At 39.5% G+C, this 20,379-nt stretch overlaps 1 protein-coding gene across 2 annotated transcripts in view; it reads left to right on the plus strand.

The window, feature by feature from the left end:
- LOC131027669 (calcineurin B-like protein 1) overlaps positions 1–20,379 on the plus strand; it is a 153,666-nt gene that overhangs the window by 68,336 nt on the left and 64,951 nt on the right. For both annotated transcript variants that reach the window (XM_057957756.1, XM_057957749.1), the window contains exons 3-4: positions 2,611–2,693; positions 2,943–3,002. In XM_057957756.1, the coding sequence (XP_057813739.1) occupies positions 2,611–2,693; positions 2,943–3,002 (143 nt within the window). The remainder of the gene's footprint in view (positions 1–2,610; positions 2,694–2,942; positions 3,003–20,379) is intronic.

Below are 20,379 nucleotides of genomic sequence, written 5' to 3' on the forward strand. Positions count from 1 at the left end.
TATTGACTCATTATCAAGCTTGCAAATAACTTGATCACTTACCTATCTTATCTCCCACTTTTTAGGATTGTAATGCTTCACACATGTGAGGATGTATTCATGACTCTGCAACAAAAGTGGGAAAGAATCCACTTGAATGAGACCACTATCTATCAACTTTTGTGCCATCCTGTTCCCGTTTTTTATTTTTTCATTCAAGTTCAATTGCTTTACATTCACATGGCAGTTGGTTTCTTGAATCTTAGGAAATTCATTGACCAAAACCAATGCAACCTCAACAGATTGAAAATAATACTGCATCTTGGATTCCGAGGTTTTGAAAATCAAAAGCAAGCTGCTGGTTTGTGTGTTTTGACTGATGAAAACTTTGACACTGCTGTTGTAAAATTGCTATGCTGATGAACAACTCAAAACCACAAAAACTCAGTCATAAAAAAAATGAACAAATACCTCTTGCAAGGTCGATGTGTTCAATATTCAGGGGCTGAAATATGTTAAAAAACTGGGCTGGTGATATGACTGAAATTCAGGCTATTTGAAGTGATAAAGCAGCCATGGGTTTCAATGAAAACAAGAACCGAAGATCAAACCAAAACTGTAGGAGCAGCTGATGTAAATTTATTTTTTTATAAATTAAAGCTCTGCTTAAGGAAGAAAGTCTGATTGAAAATGAATAAAAATAACTGGAAAGAGTAAAAGACCTGCTAAAATAAGGCAGTTGTTGTCAAGAATTGATGAAAAACCCTTTGAAATTGTCACTGTTGCCTGAAATAATGAACTTAGGTGCTGATACCCAATGGAAATCGCTGCACGTCAAAAATATGGCTTGAGTTTTATCATAAAACCCTCTTTGAATGACAAGGGCACTGCTGGTAAAAATTCCTACTGCCAAACAGAGTGAAGGAGGAATGTAGATGGAGGTTTATTTAAACACACAAAACATTTGCTATTTACAGCTCCCGATTGTCTATATATAGCTTCTCTTCTTTTACTTTGATCTGCATTTAAAAAATGAGTTTACTATACACTGATTATGTCCATGTACAGTTTTTATTTTATTTTAAGTAATATATAATCATAAAGGGGTGTGCACCTATTAATAGCTGCCCAAGTTTAAACATACAACTCAATCAGCTTTATACAAAGGCACATAACTATCAATTGGTCTGCAACTTTTACTTGGCAAAAATCTGGTCTGTATGCTATAGTGCACACTCTGCAATGTATTTGCAATTTGACACAAACAAAAATTTCTGACTTAGCGAATCATGTCTACTCCTATGGTGTGTGCAATGGGCATGTGAATTTTGTTTAACAAACTCTTTTTTTATGGTGCATGCTGTTCAACATTCACATAGATTTTGACTCAGAAACTAAAATCTCAGTCGTCTACCTCATGTGACACGTGCTACCTAACTCGCTTACATATTTTTGTTCACTTAATTGTGGACATGCCTGTGCATGTGAAAGCAAACTTTAATTTTGAATCTTTATCTCTGCCTTTAGAAGGGCGTGCACCCATACATAGACTTGCGTATTTTCAGAACACTTAAAATTTTCTTTCCTTTGAAAGGCACAATCCACTCTACACAGACTGCAACTTTTCACTTAGTGAAATCTAGAATCCCTTCTCAACCTTACGCTCTACTCAACTGGAGAACATACTTTAATAACTTGACAAGTTTTTGCTCATTTGAACTTTGTTATTTGTCCTGACAAATGTGTTTGAAAGCCGTATTCTTTGATCTTCTAAGAGTCAAATGAGAATCAACAAAAAGAATATTGACAAACACTACAAACTTTGAAACTTTACTTCTGTTAGAGGAAATGACAAAATTTTAACTTGAAACTTGAGACAATACAAAAATATTCATATATGTACAACATCGTGTATCTTGAAAAACTGGTGTGGTCTTAGTCAATTGTAATCAAACAAGGAATTTGGTGTATTAGCAGGTTTGCTGGACTTTCTGTTTCTTAAAAGATTTTATAGACCTGAGATGCAGATACTTATAATGGGAAATACTTACACCCAGCTTTCTCTTCAAATGAGAAAGTATACACTCAGCTAGTGACTGTTGCAGCATTGGTGAAAGATAATTAGCAACCTTTTAAGCCCAGTATGTGTAGGTTATTTTAATTAAATATCAAATCAGATAAATTTGAACACGTCTTTTTGCTATGTGTGGATCCATAACATGATAATTTGGAATTTCCAGATTATCTCTAATAAATCCAAAAATGATTCTATATTAGTAGCTTGGGTTGTGAACTCATTTGAGTTTGAATATGTTCTCTCAATAATAAATTTTATGTAATAAAAACATTGCTGCAATTTAGTTTGGTTTTTGTGTAGTGTGTCAGTGAATTTGAAGGTGATAAAAGGAATTGTATTTGCTAGCTGTCATTACATGTAATCATTTTTATATTACGTACATGGTAATTGTCAACTTTACTTCTCTATTGTCAGTTTTTTCTCATCCTATTCATCTTCAAGTTTACATGTTTACATTTTTTCAATATCATTGCAAAATCATATTTGCTCTTCATGGGTGATTTACCTTCTATATGCCTAATCATCATATGATATCCTTTTTTTTTGTAAGGTAGTCTGCATAAATGAAGTTGAGGCCTTGTACGTGCTATTTAAGAATTTGAGTAGCTCTGTAATTGATGATGGCTTGATACACAAGGTGCGTTTTTGTATATAATATATGTTCTTTTGTATGATTGCATATTTGTTTGGATCATATCTGCAAAGGTCAATTTTAAAATATAAAATAGAAGTTAATTGGATTAAAATGGTAGTGCTCTGAATTATCTACACTTTTATACAGGGTTTAGTATTCTGGAGATATTGAAGTAGTGGATTACATTGAATATCTTTGGGTGAAGATTTCCTGATATACACATTTTAAAATCATTCTTGATTTTCTCTTCAGGAAGAACTCCAGCTAGCATTGTTTAGGTGTGCCACAAAAGAGAACTTGTTTGCAGACAGAGTAAGTGGATATGTGCTGTTTTTTTTCTTTCCAAAGAAATTGTTTTGCTAAAAAGTGACAATAAACAAGGGAGACAGAAATAAGAAGCAATCAATATAATAAGTACTCTAATGCCTTGAAATATCACCATGGGAATGCTAAGGTGTCTGCGGTATATTGGTCTTCTTGTAATGTGTAAAATACTGCACAAAGTCAACTTCTAAGCACATAGAGCATGATTGGAATACCCCATTAGATTATCCAAAGTTGGAAAACTTGACTTGGCAGCCCAAAACTTTGTCTTGGACTTGGGACTCAGCAAAAAAACACGTTTACACAAAAAATTCAGAAATTGATAAATTTAGAGAACACATAAGTCCATTCTGATTATCATTTCGTCATAATTCAAAGAATGCATGTCATATGAATCTCAAATGCGGAAAATTTGAAATTTGAAATTCAAACAATACGTCGTGTTACTATATAATTATACATATTAACTGTATAACAGTGCTATAATGTTTACATAACTCAAAAAATTGCTACATATGATTTACATCCTCCTCTTCCCCCTTCTAGTGTAACTCAAAATTTTAAACCTTGGACTAGAATGCAAGTCAATATGGAAATGAGGACTTCATTGTTTCCTCAAACGTGTTTGTGTCTTCCTCCAGTGCATCCATCTTTGCTGCTCTCTCCAATTTGGCAAGATCTTCGTTAGTGAACATAATAGCATTGTATTTTATTGTGGCAGGCTAATCAACAAATGGATCAGTGTCAACCAAATTGATGGTACCATGATAAGTACCCTCCATCTTTTTGGTACAAAGGCAAAGGTTTTATTGGACAAAGACAAAGTCATTGATGCACTTCTAGTTGAACTTGTTTCTCTTCTTGACATGAATGCTCTCATATAGGTTCCCAGCATTCACATTGAAAAATATTATAAGGTTGGGACAAAACACGAATAGCTAGCCTCTGAAAATGTGATGTGCCAACACCATATTTCTCCCACCACAAATTTACAAATAGAACATTTTTTTAAAGTGCTGGATGAACCTTTTTAACGTGATCAGTGACACTGGCATGACACCCCCTCCAGTATCACGTGAAACACCCTCCAATACCACATGAAACACTTTTGACCTGGAGCTATGAATTGGTGAGGTCACAAATGGGGGACCTCATCCCCATTTAACAAGGTTGAGGCTCAAACCCACAAGCACGTTGGATTAGCAAAGGCACAAACTTGGGATCACAATGGCCCAGTGGGGGTTTGAACCGTGGTGGCCACAACAAAAACACCACCACATAACCAACACACTATGGGAAGAACCCACAAATAAAACATTTTTTATAAATGTAAGAATTAAGTAAAAAATTTAGAAATTGAAGTTAAAAATTCCAAGTTTCTACTTTCTAGTATTAAGCTAAAACTTAATGGATTTTGTTTTACATGGCTATTGTTTTTTCCTCCAAATGGTTTGAGTTGAAGAAAGATGCTCACCTCAACACATTTGTAGATGTCCAACTCATCAAATATTTATCTCTAATGTCTTCATCTGTTGCCATCCTCTATCTATGGAGTAAGGCCTGCCATGACCTCTTCATCAGCCTTAAATGTATTAGAGAAGTAAATTTTTGGGTTTAGATAGTATGGAAAGGCATTTATTGGCTGTTGGAGTTGGTTTGTCCATCTATGATCAGGGATGCACCAAATGGTCTCATTTCTTTATTTACCACTATATCAATACAAATAGCCTCTTTGGGCCTTGTTGATGTGTATTTTGTACACGACCAAACACAGAATAAAATACCCAGAGGTATCTTATCCTCTCTTGAGTAAAGTTACCGAATGCTGAAGATATCACAAAGAAGGATCAATCGGTGAAACTTCAAGGTTCTTTTATGTAGGTTCTCTACTCGTGGATAAGCACCAGTGGTCGTTGTGTTTACTGTTTTTCAAGGGGCCTTACGTACTTTCAAAGAAAACTTGTTCGTGCAACTACCTTCCAAATGAGGAAACAAGATTCTCTTAATACTAACAGATTTTCAAAAAAGATCAAAAGATAAAGGTTTCAAGGAAGAGATACTTAAACTAATCCTAAGAGTGACTTAATGAGGACTGGTCTTGATAAGATTTTACCAATTTCAGTATCGCCAAAGGATTACAACTCCACTGGAATTGGTGCGATCTTCTAAGGGATTCAACGATTTTCAAATCACCAAGGAGATAGATACTATTAGGGAGATACATATCAATACTTCTAATGATGATTGAACTCTTAATCAATCTTAATGTTTCCAGTTGACCACACAAGGCGTTCTTACAATCAGTAAGAAGCTAGTGGTTTGGAATGTGAGTCTTATCGAAGATCAGGCACAACATTCGTCCTTCAAACTTAAAATTTAAATGCTATCTCTACTAAGAGTGATTCAAGAAGATAAACAACCATGAAAGTAGCCACAAGGATTGCAACAAAACACCATAACTTCAATATTTCATTAATCTCATAGCCAAATAAACAACAACTGTTCAACTTTCTCTCTTCACTACTCAATTCTTTGCTACTAACAAAATTAAACTTGCTTCTCTCCAACTTTCTAACTTTTCTAACCCTTTAAAATGAAATGAGTGAGGGCTTATATAGCACTCTCAAATACAATGAACGACCTGGATCAAAAGAAGATCGATGGTTGAGATTCTGACACCTAAACCCTAATTAGGGTTTGTTACAAAAAAGTCCCCATTTAGATAAACATTATCAGTCCATAGCCAATAAAAATTGGGACAAATAACGAGGAGACATAGACCAATAGGAATTAAGCTGCCACATCATCTTATAACAACTTTTCATCTAGAACTTTGTTCCCCTTTCTATGCTCTTTTCTAGCATATTCAATGAATCTGGATGTAATCTTCTTAATCTCAGCAATAGGAATCTCAGGAAGATTCTTCATTTGTTCATCCAAGTGAAGGACTTGATCAAAAGCTGCAAGAAGGGTCGCCTCCCATCCAGGCTCAAGCTCTTTTGTTTTCTCGATCAGGAACATAGTAGCATGCATCTGATTTCGCTGCTCCTCGATGACTGTGTTCTCCTCTTTGCAAAAGATGATCTTGATCTTGTCTTCCAATTCTTGGATGTCCACATCCGTCTCGATCTCAATTCTTCTGCCAAGGATCGTACACAATACCTCAAATACCTTGTCTTGAATAGGGTGGATAGTTCCCTCAACTTGGCTGCACCTGGAACTGATATCTTCGAAAAGAACTTCCTTTATCTGGAGCAAAGTTGACCACTGCAGAAGACTATGGGCTTCTCCACTCATTATCTTCTCTTGTGCTAGAATTTGTCTTGGTGTCCTTATCACTTGCAAGACGGGGATGACAACCTCTCTAGTGTGAGTAAATGCATCCACAATTACCAATAGATTATGGATGATCTCAAGAACTTGGATAGCATGGTGGACTGTCTTCATTATCCTTGTTGCAAATTCCATGGCCACCTTGTAAGATTCATCAATCCAGGAACTCATGAGTTGGACCAAGCTCTTTACCCTTTCCGCCTCATTTATTGATGCAAGAGGAAGTGCATGCAAAGGAGATATTGCTGGATCCTGTCGTCTCAAAGGTTGATTAAGATGGCTAAAATAATTCCTCTAAGCACTGACCTCCTTTTCTAGTTTCTTATTCTTTTCCATTTCTTCTTTGAGTTTGTCATTAAGTGCTTTCAGTGAATCAATTGCTTCTTCCATGTCTTGCACAGTGGTAAGTGGACCAAGATCAAATGTTTCCAGATCGTATTCTTCTGCTAGAATCTCATCCTCATACTTGTCCACCATTGGTGTAGCTATCTGCACTTTTCTGGATCCTGTCTCATCTCTAATTACCTTTGATATCTTTGTGGCCTTCTTCTTTTCTATTTCTTCATGAGAATTTCCTATGAGGCTTTCCAAGTCAAATACTTGTTCTTCCTCTTTGACCACAACTACCCTTGTCAACCTCTCTTTTAGCCAATCTGGAATGATAGATTTCCTTTCCTTCACTTGTATTTCTTTAGGCAGAAGTCTATCTTCCCTGAAAGGAGATGTTGCTTCATCATCATTCTTTTCTTCTTGTTGCTCATTAGCACCAACCTAGGGAGATTGACTCGATGAATGCTGAGGTGTCTGTCCTTTTCCTTGTTTATCATTCTGTACCATGGATTCCATAGAGTCATCAATTTCATACACTATCTGCCTCTGATCTTCTCCTTGACTTGCTTCCTTTTCATGCCTAGAAGATGTGCTTGGTGGGCGACCAGGATTCATTTTCTGCTTCTTCTTGGAAGGCTCTCTCTTCTCAGGTTCTTCTTTCCTCTTTGAACCTTTGGAATGAGAAGTATTCTCACTCACACTTGCCTCTCCTTCTTCTAGTCTTGTTTCCAAGGTGAATGTCATAGATACATTCTGCTCCTTCAACTTTTGATGCTGTACATCCACCCATCTGCGAGTGCAAGATAAAACAGGAGCCATCGAAGCTCTTAGGTCTAAAACCTCTGGCTCATTCCAATCTACCTTCACTTCTTTATCTTCCTTCTCATAGGATGATTGGAGGTATCTACCGCTGTCCTGGGCTTGATCGGCTATTCTATAAATTTTGCATTTGCTGATGAGATCCAAGGGTAACCTGGAATGCATCTTTCTTTTGACCTCTACATCATCCTGGACATTCATCCAAAAGTCTTCCACTTGAAACTCATGTTTGTACTTCTTCTCGACTGTCTCTTCTATATGACCATGAGGATCAAAATTCTCCCTTGAGGCAAAGGATGTGAATGAATATAGAGATAATTCCTTCTCTGCATCTTCCACGGCCTGAGTATTAGGACACACTTCAACTGAGTTCCCTAGTTGGATGGGTATGGGAATTCCATTTCCATGCTTGTGTCTTGATGCCTTTGCATAAGCTGTCAACTACCTAGTCACCTCAAGTAGTATTATCCTGTCTGTAGGATATCTCGGCAACATGTAGGGAGGTGAAGGACATCCATGAACTTTGATGTATGTGAATTTTGGAAACTGAATGAACCATGCACCATGCTTCTTCACGAGCTCCTGTGCATCCAGAGACAGTCAATTGTGAATCCCTCCTTGCAACGTCCTGGTGATATACATCGTGAAGGTGTCATTGACTAGCTTGTAGTCACTTCCTGGCGGATGATGCAGTTGAACATAAGAATCACAAACTCTTATTTCTCCGGGTCCTCTTCCAACATCTCCTCTATGAGGTAGTCCTACATACTCAAAACCTCTGATCAAGGCATATATAACATATGAACTCATGTGAAATGACTTGGTAGGCTTTAGTCTTCTCAACTGCACGTCCAGGCTGTTGCTAATGATTCTAGCCCAATTGAGCATTCCCTTTCCTTGGACGATCAGTTGTATGAAGAAGAACATCCACTTGTCGAAGAAGAAAGCTTGAGAGGCACCCGTGACCCAATTGAGCAAGGTTATCAAGTCCTTGAATTCTTCTTGGAAGTCGATTCTGTGCGGTGTATTGGGAATCTTGTTCAAGCGAGGTTGACTTTTGAGCAACCAATTCTTGTTGATGAAGTTCATACAGGAATCAGGATCATCTTCGTAGATAGACCTAGCCCCTTCCAAGCTCTTGTAGATCATGTCTTTATGCTCTGGGAGATGAAAAGCTTCGCTTATAGCTTCCTCTGTAAGGTAGGCCAAGATAGTTCCATCCTCGGCTACGATCGTCCTTGAGTGTGAATCATAGTGCCGAGCACACTCGATCATCAACTCATGACACTTGACTGCGGGAGGGAAACCTGCAGCCTTGATGATGCCACTCTCAATTATCTTCTTTGCAACAGGTGACGGCTTGCCGATGTAGGGCACTTCCCAAAACTTCTTCACATTGAAGTTTCCTAGATTGGTGTCTCCGATATTGCTCCACTTGGACATGATCCTAGTCTCCAATTCATCACTTTTTTGATCCTCCTTGATGAGAGCCTATCGGGTAGTGGATCCTCCGGCCTTGGGGGTCGTCATTTGATTCCTACACAAAAGCTTAAAGTTAGGGTTTGAGCATAATACCTTAAGGTATGGGATTTAAGTCCTTTCAAGGAAATAACTAAATATTAATTTGAAAATAATGTGATAAATCCTAGAATTATGAATTTTCAAATTAATATTAATTGAGAATTGAAATCAGATTGTACAAGACTTAGATTTTCAAAGGATTGCTATGGAAAATCAAACTAAATCTTGAATAAACTTTCAAAAATCTTATTATACATACCTCTTCCTTGATTTTTAGCTATCAACCTTTGAAAAATGAATAAAGGAAAATGAGAATTTGCTGGACAAAGATGTTTGATTTGAATTTTAGACTCCTCCTTTGGATGAATTAACCTCCAATCAGCCTTCAATCCTTCTTCAAAATCTGGAAATTCGCCTCCAATCAGCTTCTCAATCAGAAATTCGCCTTTAATCAGCTTCTCAAATATCTTCCAAAATCTGGAAATTATCTTTCAACCTGCTCAATTTCGCCTTCTTAATCAGAAATTCGCTTTCAATTAACCTTCAAGATCTAGAAATTTGCCTTCAACTAGTAAGAAATTCGCCTTATAGGCCTGCTCTTCAAGTTCGCATGAGAGAAAGTGAATGAATGATTTAAAATTTCAAAAGAACACCTTCCCTTTATAAGGCGCTCACCTTGTTTTGCCATTAGGCCGACTTGGTAAAGGTTTAAATAAAATAAAATAAAACTCCTCCACAAGCTTGGCCGACTTGATAAATAAGTAAAAATAATAAATCTTGGGCGCTAAAATGTGAAGTTTTGATTTTTTAAATTAATTTCAAAGCTAAGGTGGATCTTTTTATTTATTTTAAGGCTTAGGAAATTAATTAATCAATTAATAAGTGCCTTAATTCATGTGAATTTGTCTTAGTCTCCCAAATGTGTTTGATTGGCAAATTTAATGGAAAGATTTAGGCTAGCTTAGCGAATGCTAAAGCTTGATCAAGGTTTGATGAATCTTCATTCTCCTTAGGCACTAGAATGTTCATAGTTTAGGTCTCTCCAAGGAGGCTTGTTTGAACTTTTTATCTAGGTTTTGTTCACTTCATTAATCAAAATCCTTACAACCTAGATTTGCCATCACTCCATGTTCTTGTCATCATGATTTTGCAATTTGCTTCTAACAAAGGTGAATAATAGGTGTCCTCAAGAATTTCGCCCTGGACCCTTTGGAAGGGTCACTAGCGATTTTCTTGATTAGGCCTTAAATACAACCTTTTTCTTTCCAAAATCCTCCGGAAGGTGAGCTTACGCTTGTTTTGGCCTAACAAAGCCTAGGATTTCAATTTTTTTAGCCTTTCACATGGGTAAATTAGGTGAAAATAGGAATTTCGCTCTGGACCCCTTGGAAGGGTCAGGAGCGAAATTCACTTTTTAGGTCACAACTCACCTAATTTTTATCAACAACCTTCTTCAAGGCAATCTCCAAGGTCCACTGACTTGGCTCAACACTATTTTGGAGGAAACATTGCATTTTGGGAATTTCGCTCTGGACCCTTTAGAAGGGTCAGGAGTGAAATTCACCCTTCAGGTAAATTTTTAATCTCCTTCACTTCAATTCATCTAGACCCCTTCATTTCGAATCCACTTCTCAACTTGCCAGTATTGGTTTGATCCTTACAAGACCCAAATGGTCAAATTTGCTCAAAAGCCTAGCTAGGGATAGGACCTATCCCGAAGTTCGCTCTCGACCCTTTGGAAGGGTCAGGAGCGAAATTCCAATTTTCGCTCAAAATATGCATCTTTGATGGTCAAGAGTCTATCCAAGGCAATCCAAATGGTATCTCTCACCCTGGTTTAGGCCTTACTTCACTCAAATCTTGAGGAAAAAGGTGGTTTTAGGGTTTTTTCGCTCTGGACCCTTTGGAAGGTTCAAGAGCGAAATTCTTGTTTGTAGCTCCCTTCTTTATCATTTCATCTTGAATTCTCCTCACAAGGCAAGGAAATACTTCTCTTTTCTCATCCAACCTAAGTTTGATTTGATTTTGCAAGGAGAAAAAGGTGATTGAAGGATTTTCGCCCTGGACCCTTTGGAAGGGTCAGGAGCGAATTTCCTCCTCTGGCCTAAAATCATCACTTCTGGAGGCAATAGTCAACTCAAAGGCAATCTCAAGGGCATCTTTCACCTTGGTCTAGGCATGGTTTAGCATAAATTTGAAAGGAATAGGTAGATTTTGGGATTTTCGCTTTGGACCCTTTGGAAGGGTCTGGATCGAAAATCTTGTTTTAGGGCTATTTCTCCATCCTTTCAACTTCAAATTACCTCCAAGACTTAGAACACCTTGCCTCACTCCTCTCTAGGTCATAAAAAACAAAATCTTGACTTTGCCTTGCAAAGAAAATAGGTGGAATTGGGATTTTTCCCTCTGGACCCTTTGGAAGGGTCAGGAGCAAAAATCTTGACTTGAGCTTACTCCTTCATCATTTATCCTCAATCAACTTCAATCAGGGCAAGAACACCTCTCCCCACACTCATCCACACCATAAAGAGTCAAAGTTGACTTGATTTTGTAAGGAAAACAAGGTGATTTTAAGATTTTCGCTCTGGACCCTTTGGAAGGGTCAGGAGCGAAAATCACTTTTTAGGCTCAATTCCTTCATCCTAAATGGTTTTTAGCAACTTAAAGTCACTCTTTGGAGCAACTCCTCCTTGATTTTACCTTAGCTCACACTTGATCTAGCACAAAATTGATAGCAAATAGAGTTTTTGAGAAAATTCGCTCTGGACCCTTTGGAAGGGTTAGGAGTGAAAATCTCATTCTTGGCCAAAAATCATCATTCTTTCAACTTGAAACTTCATTGCAAGGTAGAATCTCATCTTTCATTGCCCTAGGAACAAGGTTTTAAGCCCAGGAAAGGTCAAAAGGGTAGGTTTGTAAGGAATTTTGCTCTGGACCCTTTGGAAGGGTCAGGAGCGAAATTTCCTTTCCTGGCTAAAATCCTTCATTTTCATAGCTACCAAACACTCTTAAAGGCAAGGTCAAGTTCATTCTCCTTCTCATTATGCCTTGGACCTCAAATTTTAGCCAAACAAGGAAAGAAATGCATCTTAGAGAGATTTTTGCTTTGGACCCTTTGGAAGGGTCAGGAGCGAAAATCTTGACTTGGGCTAGATTTTTCATTTCTCCATTTCAAAACAACCTCAAGAGGCAAAGACAAGCTACTTCACTTCAGTCCACGCCATAAAAAACCAAGGACTTGACCTCCTTCAATGCAAAAATAAGAGTTTTTAGGAATTTCGTTCTGGACCCTTTGGAAGGGTCAGGAGCGAAATTCACCCTTTTGGTCCAAAATCCTTCACACTTCAATGCTTCCAAACATTCCAAAGGCTACAAGATGTCCATCCTTCCTTTCAAGGTACCCTGCAAATCAAAATTTAGTCAAACTCAGGAGGAAATGAGCTTCAAGAGGGTTTTCGCTCTGGACCCTTTGGAAGGGTCAGGAGCGAAAATCTCATTAAAGGGTCAGGAGTGAAAATCTCATTTTAGGCTAGATTACTCACTTTTCAAACTTCAAACCACCTTAAGAGGCAAAATTAGATCATTTTCCACCTTAGGAACAAGGTTTCAAGCCCATTCAAGGCAACAAATGAGATTTATGATGAATTTCGCTCTGGACCCTTTGGAAGGGTCAAGAGCGAAATTCTCCTTTAGACCAAAATCTTGCTCTTCAAAAATCCACCAACTCCATCTCAAGGCAAGATCAAACCAATTCATCTTCAAACATGCCCTAGAAACCAACACTCAGCCAAAATTGGGAAGGAAATGTGGGCTACAAAGATTTTCGCTCTGGACCCTTTGGAAGGATCAGGAGCGAAAATCATGATTTGGGCTTGACTCTTGACCTTTTCAACTCTAATTCTCTTTGAGAGGCAAACATAGATCCTTCTTCACGCATCTCCATCAAGATCCTGACTTTAGCCAAGGGAAAAATGAGAATTTTCAAGAATTTCGCTCTAGACCCTCTGGAAGGGTTAGGAGCGAAATTCATCTTCTTGACTAAAATCCTTCATCTTTCAATCTTTACAAGGCTAGAACATTCAAAAACATCACCAAGCATGCCTTAGAAACCAAAAGCTTGTCTTGAATAATGAAGAAATTGAGGTCTTTAAGGATTTTTGCTCTGGACCCTTTGGAAGGGTCAGGAGCGAAAAACACTTCTTAGGTTGATTTTCATCTTCCTTTCAACTCATTCTCACACAAACTTGGCCAAATCAACTTCCTCTTATCGCAATCAAGACAAATCTCCATTGTACTGGGTCTGGGTGAGGTCAAACTAGGTTTCGAGGTCAAAGGAAGGCAAAAAAGGAAGATTTCGCTCTGGACCCTTTGGAAGGGTCAGGAGCGAAAATCTCCATTTGGGCTAAAATCTTCATTTCCCCAAGGTCTAAAACTCTTCATCAAGGCAAAAAATGTATCAACTTTCTCAATTACGCCTTAAAAGTCAACAACCTTGGTCATATCTTTCAAAACTCCACTATTCATCATCAAGTGCATTTGTTCATCAGTTTCTAAAATTACCACTTCCATCTCTCTCTGACCACCGACTCTGCTCAATCGACTCAGACCTGGAGGAAAACATGACTCTGACAAGAAAACCATTGTTAGCAAAAGACAACATTGTTAGCAAAAGAAGCCAGTGATTCCATTGGGCTAGTCTAGCCCTCGGGCACGAATTCCAAAGGATTGTTCAAACTTGTGAAGTCACCTTTAATAGGCGTGTGATAATGAAGCATCCAAGGTCCGCCGAGTAAGGGACAACGCATCTGAAGGTCGCATGAGGACCCAAAGTTGCCGTTTTTCGCGTAAGAGTGATGAGATAGATTACATGAGGTTTTGTTTTTACGAAGTTTACGAGATTTGAATGAATAACGATTTTCGTCGACTGGAGGAGGAAGGGGGGCAAATCTCTCTACAAAGTGCCAAGGTTGACAAACTCGCCCAAGTGCCCAAGCCCGCACTCCTTGAGGAAAAAGTTAAAATCGCCAAAACGCCCAGGAAGGGCGAATTTCGGACTTTCACGCCAAAATGAGAAAATTTGCAAAAGTTGACAAAACTGGCAAAAGGTCTGAAATTCACTTTAGTTGACGAAACTGGCAAAAGGTCCGAAATTGCAAAAGTTGACGAAACTGGCAAAAGGTCCGAAATTGCAAAAGTTGGCAAAAGGTGCTAGAGGTCTGAAAATGCCTTAAAATTCGCAAAAAACTCCTTAAGGTCCAAAAAGGTTAAAAAATCGGCAAAATCGCCCAAAGGGCCGAATTTCGCATCCTGGGGTTAAAATTTCAAAAAGTTTAAAAGTTGCCAAAATGGCCAAAAGGGCCGAAATTTGGACCTTAAGGCCGAAATGCCAAAAAAAAAGAAAGTTTGCAAATGACCAAAAGGGTCCGAAAATTGACAAAATCGTCAAAAGCTCCGAAATTAGCAAAAGTTGGAAAAAGTCCGAACTTAGCTAAAGATCGCGTGAATGTGAAAAGCATGGAAAAGTTAAAGTGTTTGCAAAATTGTCAAAAACGCCGAAGTTTGCCAAAGGGGCGAAAATCGTCAGTGTTTAAATTGGCAAATTGGTCCAAAACACTGAAGTTTCAAACCTCCGAAAACTGCATTATGGAAGAGAAGTAAAGCAAATCGTTCGATAAGGCAAAACATCTCGATTTTTGAGCTCTGCATGAACCCCCCCCCCCCCCCCATTCTCCAGAAATCGCCGGAAAAGGGGCATAAGTGCCGCGATTTTTTTAAAATGCTTGCAATACCACTCGAAAATTTTCAAAAACCCTCATAGCTCCGAAAATCGCGATTTAGGGTGAATGTGAAAGATGGTTTAAAGTTATAAATGGTCTTCAAACTCTCCGATTCATTGAAGTTTGCCATCCGCAGCCCCTCTTCAGAATCACGTTTCAACTAAATTGCCCAAGGTAAATCGCTTAGTCTAAAACTCAAAATGACAAATTCTTTTCAAGCAACAGCTGCGAAAATTTGAATTAGGGAGATAACCGTTGGAATTCAAAATTTGCAGAACTATCCATTCGTTTTTGCACAGCAAATCGGGCAGTTTCTCGCCGTCCATTTTCACCAGGTAAGTACGCTCTACCTGTCTTGATCCTCTGAAATACTTACAAATTGGACAGATGTCTGTGCAAAAAATTGATTAAAATACTTAAATCTTCAAAATTCGCATCTTTTTTCCGATTATTAAAGCGTCATGCAAAGCAATCGAAATTAGAATTTGCTCCTAAGGATCAGCTAGAAATTGCATTTTCAAACTTAGGAAAGTTTTTCAAGCTTTGTCCCTTTTTGAAAATTGATCCTGAAAATGCTTAAATATAAGCCTGCAGTCGAAAGCTTCATAAATATTTAGCTTTAAATCAATCAAGCTCTCAGCTAGCAATATCACGCTGTTTCCAATCTAAATTTTGATTTAATCCTTGAATGCTGGCATATTCTCTATCTAACCCGCCTTACTTCTTTTATATCGCCTCGTAATCCGCATTCGACTGTGCAGGATAAATGCCTAAATCGGCAACGGAGTCATCAAAGATGCCTACTATAGCCGAGACATCGCGAGCATCTAAGCCAGATATTCCTCGCAAGGTCGAAAGGATGAAGTACCAGTATCAAAGAGGGGGATTGAGGGAGTCAAAAGTTCAGAGTGTCTGGGACAATGTCGGTGATACTGACCTAGGCCATATCGATATCCAAGATTTCAGGAGCCGAGTCTTCTCCCCCTAATGCCTACAGCAGGCTTAGGCAGATGATGGAAAGTGGCATCGCCCAAGCGGCAGGATTTCCTCGAGCAGTGCAGAACTATGAGTTAGTGGTAGAGGCTGCTCGACATTATCAACCAGGTTCCAGATTGGTGCTCCTCGAGAACATGACCCTCGCTAACTTCACTCCTGAGGCCATTGACGACGCATTCGACATTCCCTTCCTGAACAATCCCACGGCCATGACTATAGACGAAGCACAGGGGGCGTATGATATGAATCCCGCCAAATGCAGAACACTGATCAACGAAGAGTGGTACAAGGAGAGAAGGCCTCCAAGCATCAGAATTGGGAAAAAGACCCCAAGAAGTGACTTTCACAATGAGCATGGGGATATGGTCACATTGCTCAGCAGGGTTATGGGACTTCCTAAATCCAACTACTTTGAGGAGTGGATGTTTTATTTCACAGAGCAAGTCTTTGCCGGGAAGTCCAAGTTTGACTGGGCCCAGATTATAAGCAACAACATCCACACTCAACTAATTGAACTCGAGACAAAGAAGTACTTCACTATGACCTCTTACTTGGTCTACATGTTCGCCAAGAACTAGCCACTGCCAAGTTTGATAATGAAAGGTGAAATTGGGATTGGACCTGGTTAAGTAAAGGTATATGATTGTTACCCATAGCTTCACTATCAGGATATAGCTTAGAGGGAAAAGAACAACCCGACTTATGCAGTTGGCTAGTATGAGCGCGCCAATGACGCCTTCACAATGCGCTTGGTTAGGCTTATGCAAGGAGGGTTACACATAAGGTTCTCAGAGCAAGCTACTATTCTAGTATAGAGATACGAGGCCTGGTTCATCCAGTTCCCAAGGTTCTCCTATGTCCGGATAGCTGGCTTTGATGGTGCCCCTCTCTGACTTCCACGGTACCCAACCGACAAGATAGTTCTTATGGAGGTCGCAAGGCAGTCACGTCCGGCCGACATCTTACTCAGAGACAACAAGCAGGCTGGATTCACGCTCCCCATGATTATAGGCAACCAGGATGTCCATCTGAAGACCCCCACCCTAGTAGAGGAATCCTTCGCAGAGCTGGCCTCCTATGGCCTATAAGAGCATTTCCAAGGAAATGCTTTGATCACGATAATCTGGCAAAGAGAGCCTATGGCAGGCGGTACAGAGCAAAGGAATTAGTTGAAGATTATTGGAAAAACTGCTCTGATGACTATGAGGTCCGAAGGCGTGAATATTCTTGGCTAAGTGTGCAGCAGATGTGACTCTTTGAATACCGCCGGGTCCCAAATCAACTCGCAGATTCAGGGAATTGTCTGCAGGTCCGGGAATTTGAGGCGGTAAGGCATCTTTTGCCAGGCGTTGATTGGTCACAGGACCCGATCACTGATTTTGAGGCAGTCATGGCAGCCCCAGCAAGATATACAGACCAATGGTTTCATCAACAGATTGAGCGACTAATTCATGAAGGAGTCTAGTTCACCTACCACCTAATGGGTAGCCTCGATTCTCAGTCTTCCGAAGATGAGGGAACTTCCAGTGCACTCAGAGAAGAAATTGAGAAACCTGAGAAGAGAAAAAAGGCTAAGGCTTGCAGAGGGACTCGAACGTCCAAGAGAACAAGAAGGGAAAAGATTCCCATTAGGAGGCCAGAGGTCACTTCATCGTCAAAGGACCCCAGTTCGTCTGAGGATGTAGTAGAACTGGATTATATACCTGTCCTCCTTCCCAGAGTGACATCGATGCATTTGGAGCTGATGATCCTCTCGCACCCGGCATGCTAGAAGCCGAGCTAAGAGCTATTGAATCAGCCGAGCCGGGTAACCAAATTGAGGAAGGAGAAATTCCATCCATCTAGGGGATCGAAGTGCATGAACCCACCCAACAGAGTCGCCATGAACTGCTGCTCCATAACATTGCCAAAGATGACTCTACCGTTGAAGGAGAGCAAAAGACAGAGGAGACCCGCAAGCTTGAAAAGACTGAAGAGCTACCATCACACGAAGGCATCAGACAATTGTTCAGCGAAGTAGGAGAAAACTTTGCTGTAAGCAAAGAGCTTGACACCTCCTCCACTCCTCCGGTAACGGAACAACTGCAAATTTGTGGTGAGACGGCTGAAAACATCAAAGAATAAAGTGAAAATTTAACCATAGCATCAACCCAAACTGTACCTCAGGAATGGTTAATTGCCAGAGCCTAGCGCAAGGCCGCCACGAAATCCCCTATCGATTTGGAGGACATCTTCTGACGTATAGATCAAGCTAAAGCCAAGGGGAAGAAAAAGCCCAAGGCATATTCCAGGATGACCAAAGATGAGCAAAGAAACCGTATTCTTCACATCGCCACCCCGCCTATAGATAAGCCAACAGATCATATCACACTAGCAGATTATAGCATCATGACTGTCCCCATCGGACGAGCCACTAAGGAACAGGAAAAGGAGGAATTCAAGGATTCAGTGCAGAACATACTCAGGCAACTTGAAGAAATAACACCCGAGAAGGATATGTATCGAGCTCGTGCTGAGCAGGCCGAAGGATACATCGATCAACTCCTGAGACCATTACACAATGCTTTCGAATTCCATATTCCCTCGACAACATTAGCATAGAGAACCACTACAGAATTTGAAGGAGTGCGAGACACTGCAAGGGTCGTCAAGGAATGGATACAAGGCATCAAAGGAAGGGGAGAACAAATCCTTGAGGAAGTAAAAGAGATGGCCCACCATCGAGAGACCACCCTGGTCCGGCTATTAGAGGTAAAGAGAGAATCCCTTAGAATGCATGAAGTGACTGCCACTACTCTTCCCCTCATGAGAGCTCTCTTCTGGACCCATGCACAGATTCCTACATTATCCACCATCTTAGATCCTTATGACATCAACACTCTTAAGGAATGGTACTCAACTATCACCATGAAGAATGACACAAGAGAAATCATTGATAAAGAACACGATGTGTGCGAGACAATTCTGAACACCATGCAAGAACTCGGCAAAATGATCCTCTGATCAATGGTCTCGGGATGGCAAAATGCCCTGTCCGATAAAGTGATATGGCCAGACTGGGAAGAAAGACTAGGGACGGATAGAATCACCTATTCCGTTAAGGACCTAAGTTTTGTTGGTCAATTCCAGTCAGACATGTTGTGCTTCGAGCGTAATGGTTCCAGCTGGAAGGATGGTTTGAAGCACGTGGACCAATATGTCGAGGGCATGCAATATAAAATTCGTCATCCTCCTATGCCTCCATTTAGTCTGCTATTCCAATTATGCATCAGGTTCCAGGAGTATGTTCGTGAGGAGCGTGCGACAGGTCGTGATCTTTGGCAGGAATATTTGCATGGTGAAGATGAGTTCTTGGAAAAGGAATCTACAAATGGAAAAGAGAAAGTGCTTTCCTAGAAAGTGCTTTTTCCTTTTAAATCTTGAAAAGTGCACTTTTTGGCAAAAGGGTCATGTTTGACTTCCTAGTCAACCAAATGTAAAACTTTATGTGTATGCACCTTTTTGGATTATTTTTGGATAAGTTCTAATTACCTTTTGGGGTAGTTATTACTCCCTTTGGGGTGGTTGTTGATATTTGCCTCCCATTTATGGGTATAGGCAGCCATGTTTTATGGATGAATTTGGGCCACTTATTTAAATTAAATCTTGGCTATTCATCCATTTTTGAAGCCTATTTAAGGGACTGATTTTCCCTCATTTTGTAAGAAGTTCTTGGATTGTTGTTGAAGCTCTAGCGAAATTTACATGATTTAATGCAAAGTTAAGACTGTTTCAAGTTTCCTTGTGAGTACATGGTCTCCTTCTTCATTAATTTAGAATTTTTCAGTTATGCTTCTTTCTTTTATATAGCATTTTCTAAGTAAACATCTGATAGAATCCTCGCTGTTCATACCATTAGGGAATGGCTGATTGTCTTTCCCTCTGCATGGTTAATCTGAACCTTTCACATGCTTAGTTCAGTTGTTGAATGCTCACTAAATGAATGTCAAAATTCTGATTTTGTATTTGATAACATGAAAACCCAATTTTCCTTTGAAGATCGCACTAGATTGATGCAAGTATTTTGCTTAAATGGCCGGTAATGCTTAATTTAGTTATTTGGAGGTGTCCGTCTGTTTACTGAATCTGCTATCTTAGTTAAAATTTATATTTTTTGTAGCTCTCTCTCTCCCTATCCTTCCCCTTTTCCTTTTTTTTATCAAGAGAATCCGTAGTTCTATTGAAAACAATATCAACTCAACTTAAACCATTTGATAAGTAAGACCATTAAAGTTTTGGGGAACTCATCTAGCAATTACCTATCCTACTGTAAGTCCCCTTGTGTTTCCAGCGAAAAACACATCAAACCACTGAGCAATCCCGCAGTCAAGACCTGACAAATGAAACCTTGAGGTTATCCCCTTTGATCAAGCGCGAGGAATAGCATTAGGGATTTCCTTATTTCAAGAGAGGATAGGATACTCAACAAGTTTATTCTTTTCTGCATTGGCTGTATGGAGTTTGTAGCAATGCGACTTTAGACACGTCAACATTACCCTCCTTATCTTTTATGGGGAGTTTATTTAATAGCAGGTGCCAGCCAAAGAACT

The sequence above is a fragment of the Cryptomeria japonica genome, chromosome 1 (genome assembly GCF_030272615.1).
Source record: "Cryptomeria japonica chromosome 1, Sugi_1.0, whole genome shotgun sequence".
Classification (NCBI taxonomy): domain Eukaryota; kingdom Viridiplantae; phylum Streptophyta; class Pinopsida; order Cupressales; family Cupressaceae; genus Cryptomeria; species Cryptomeria japonica.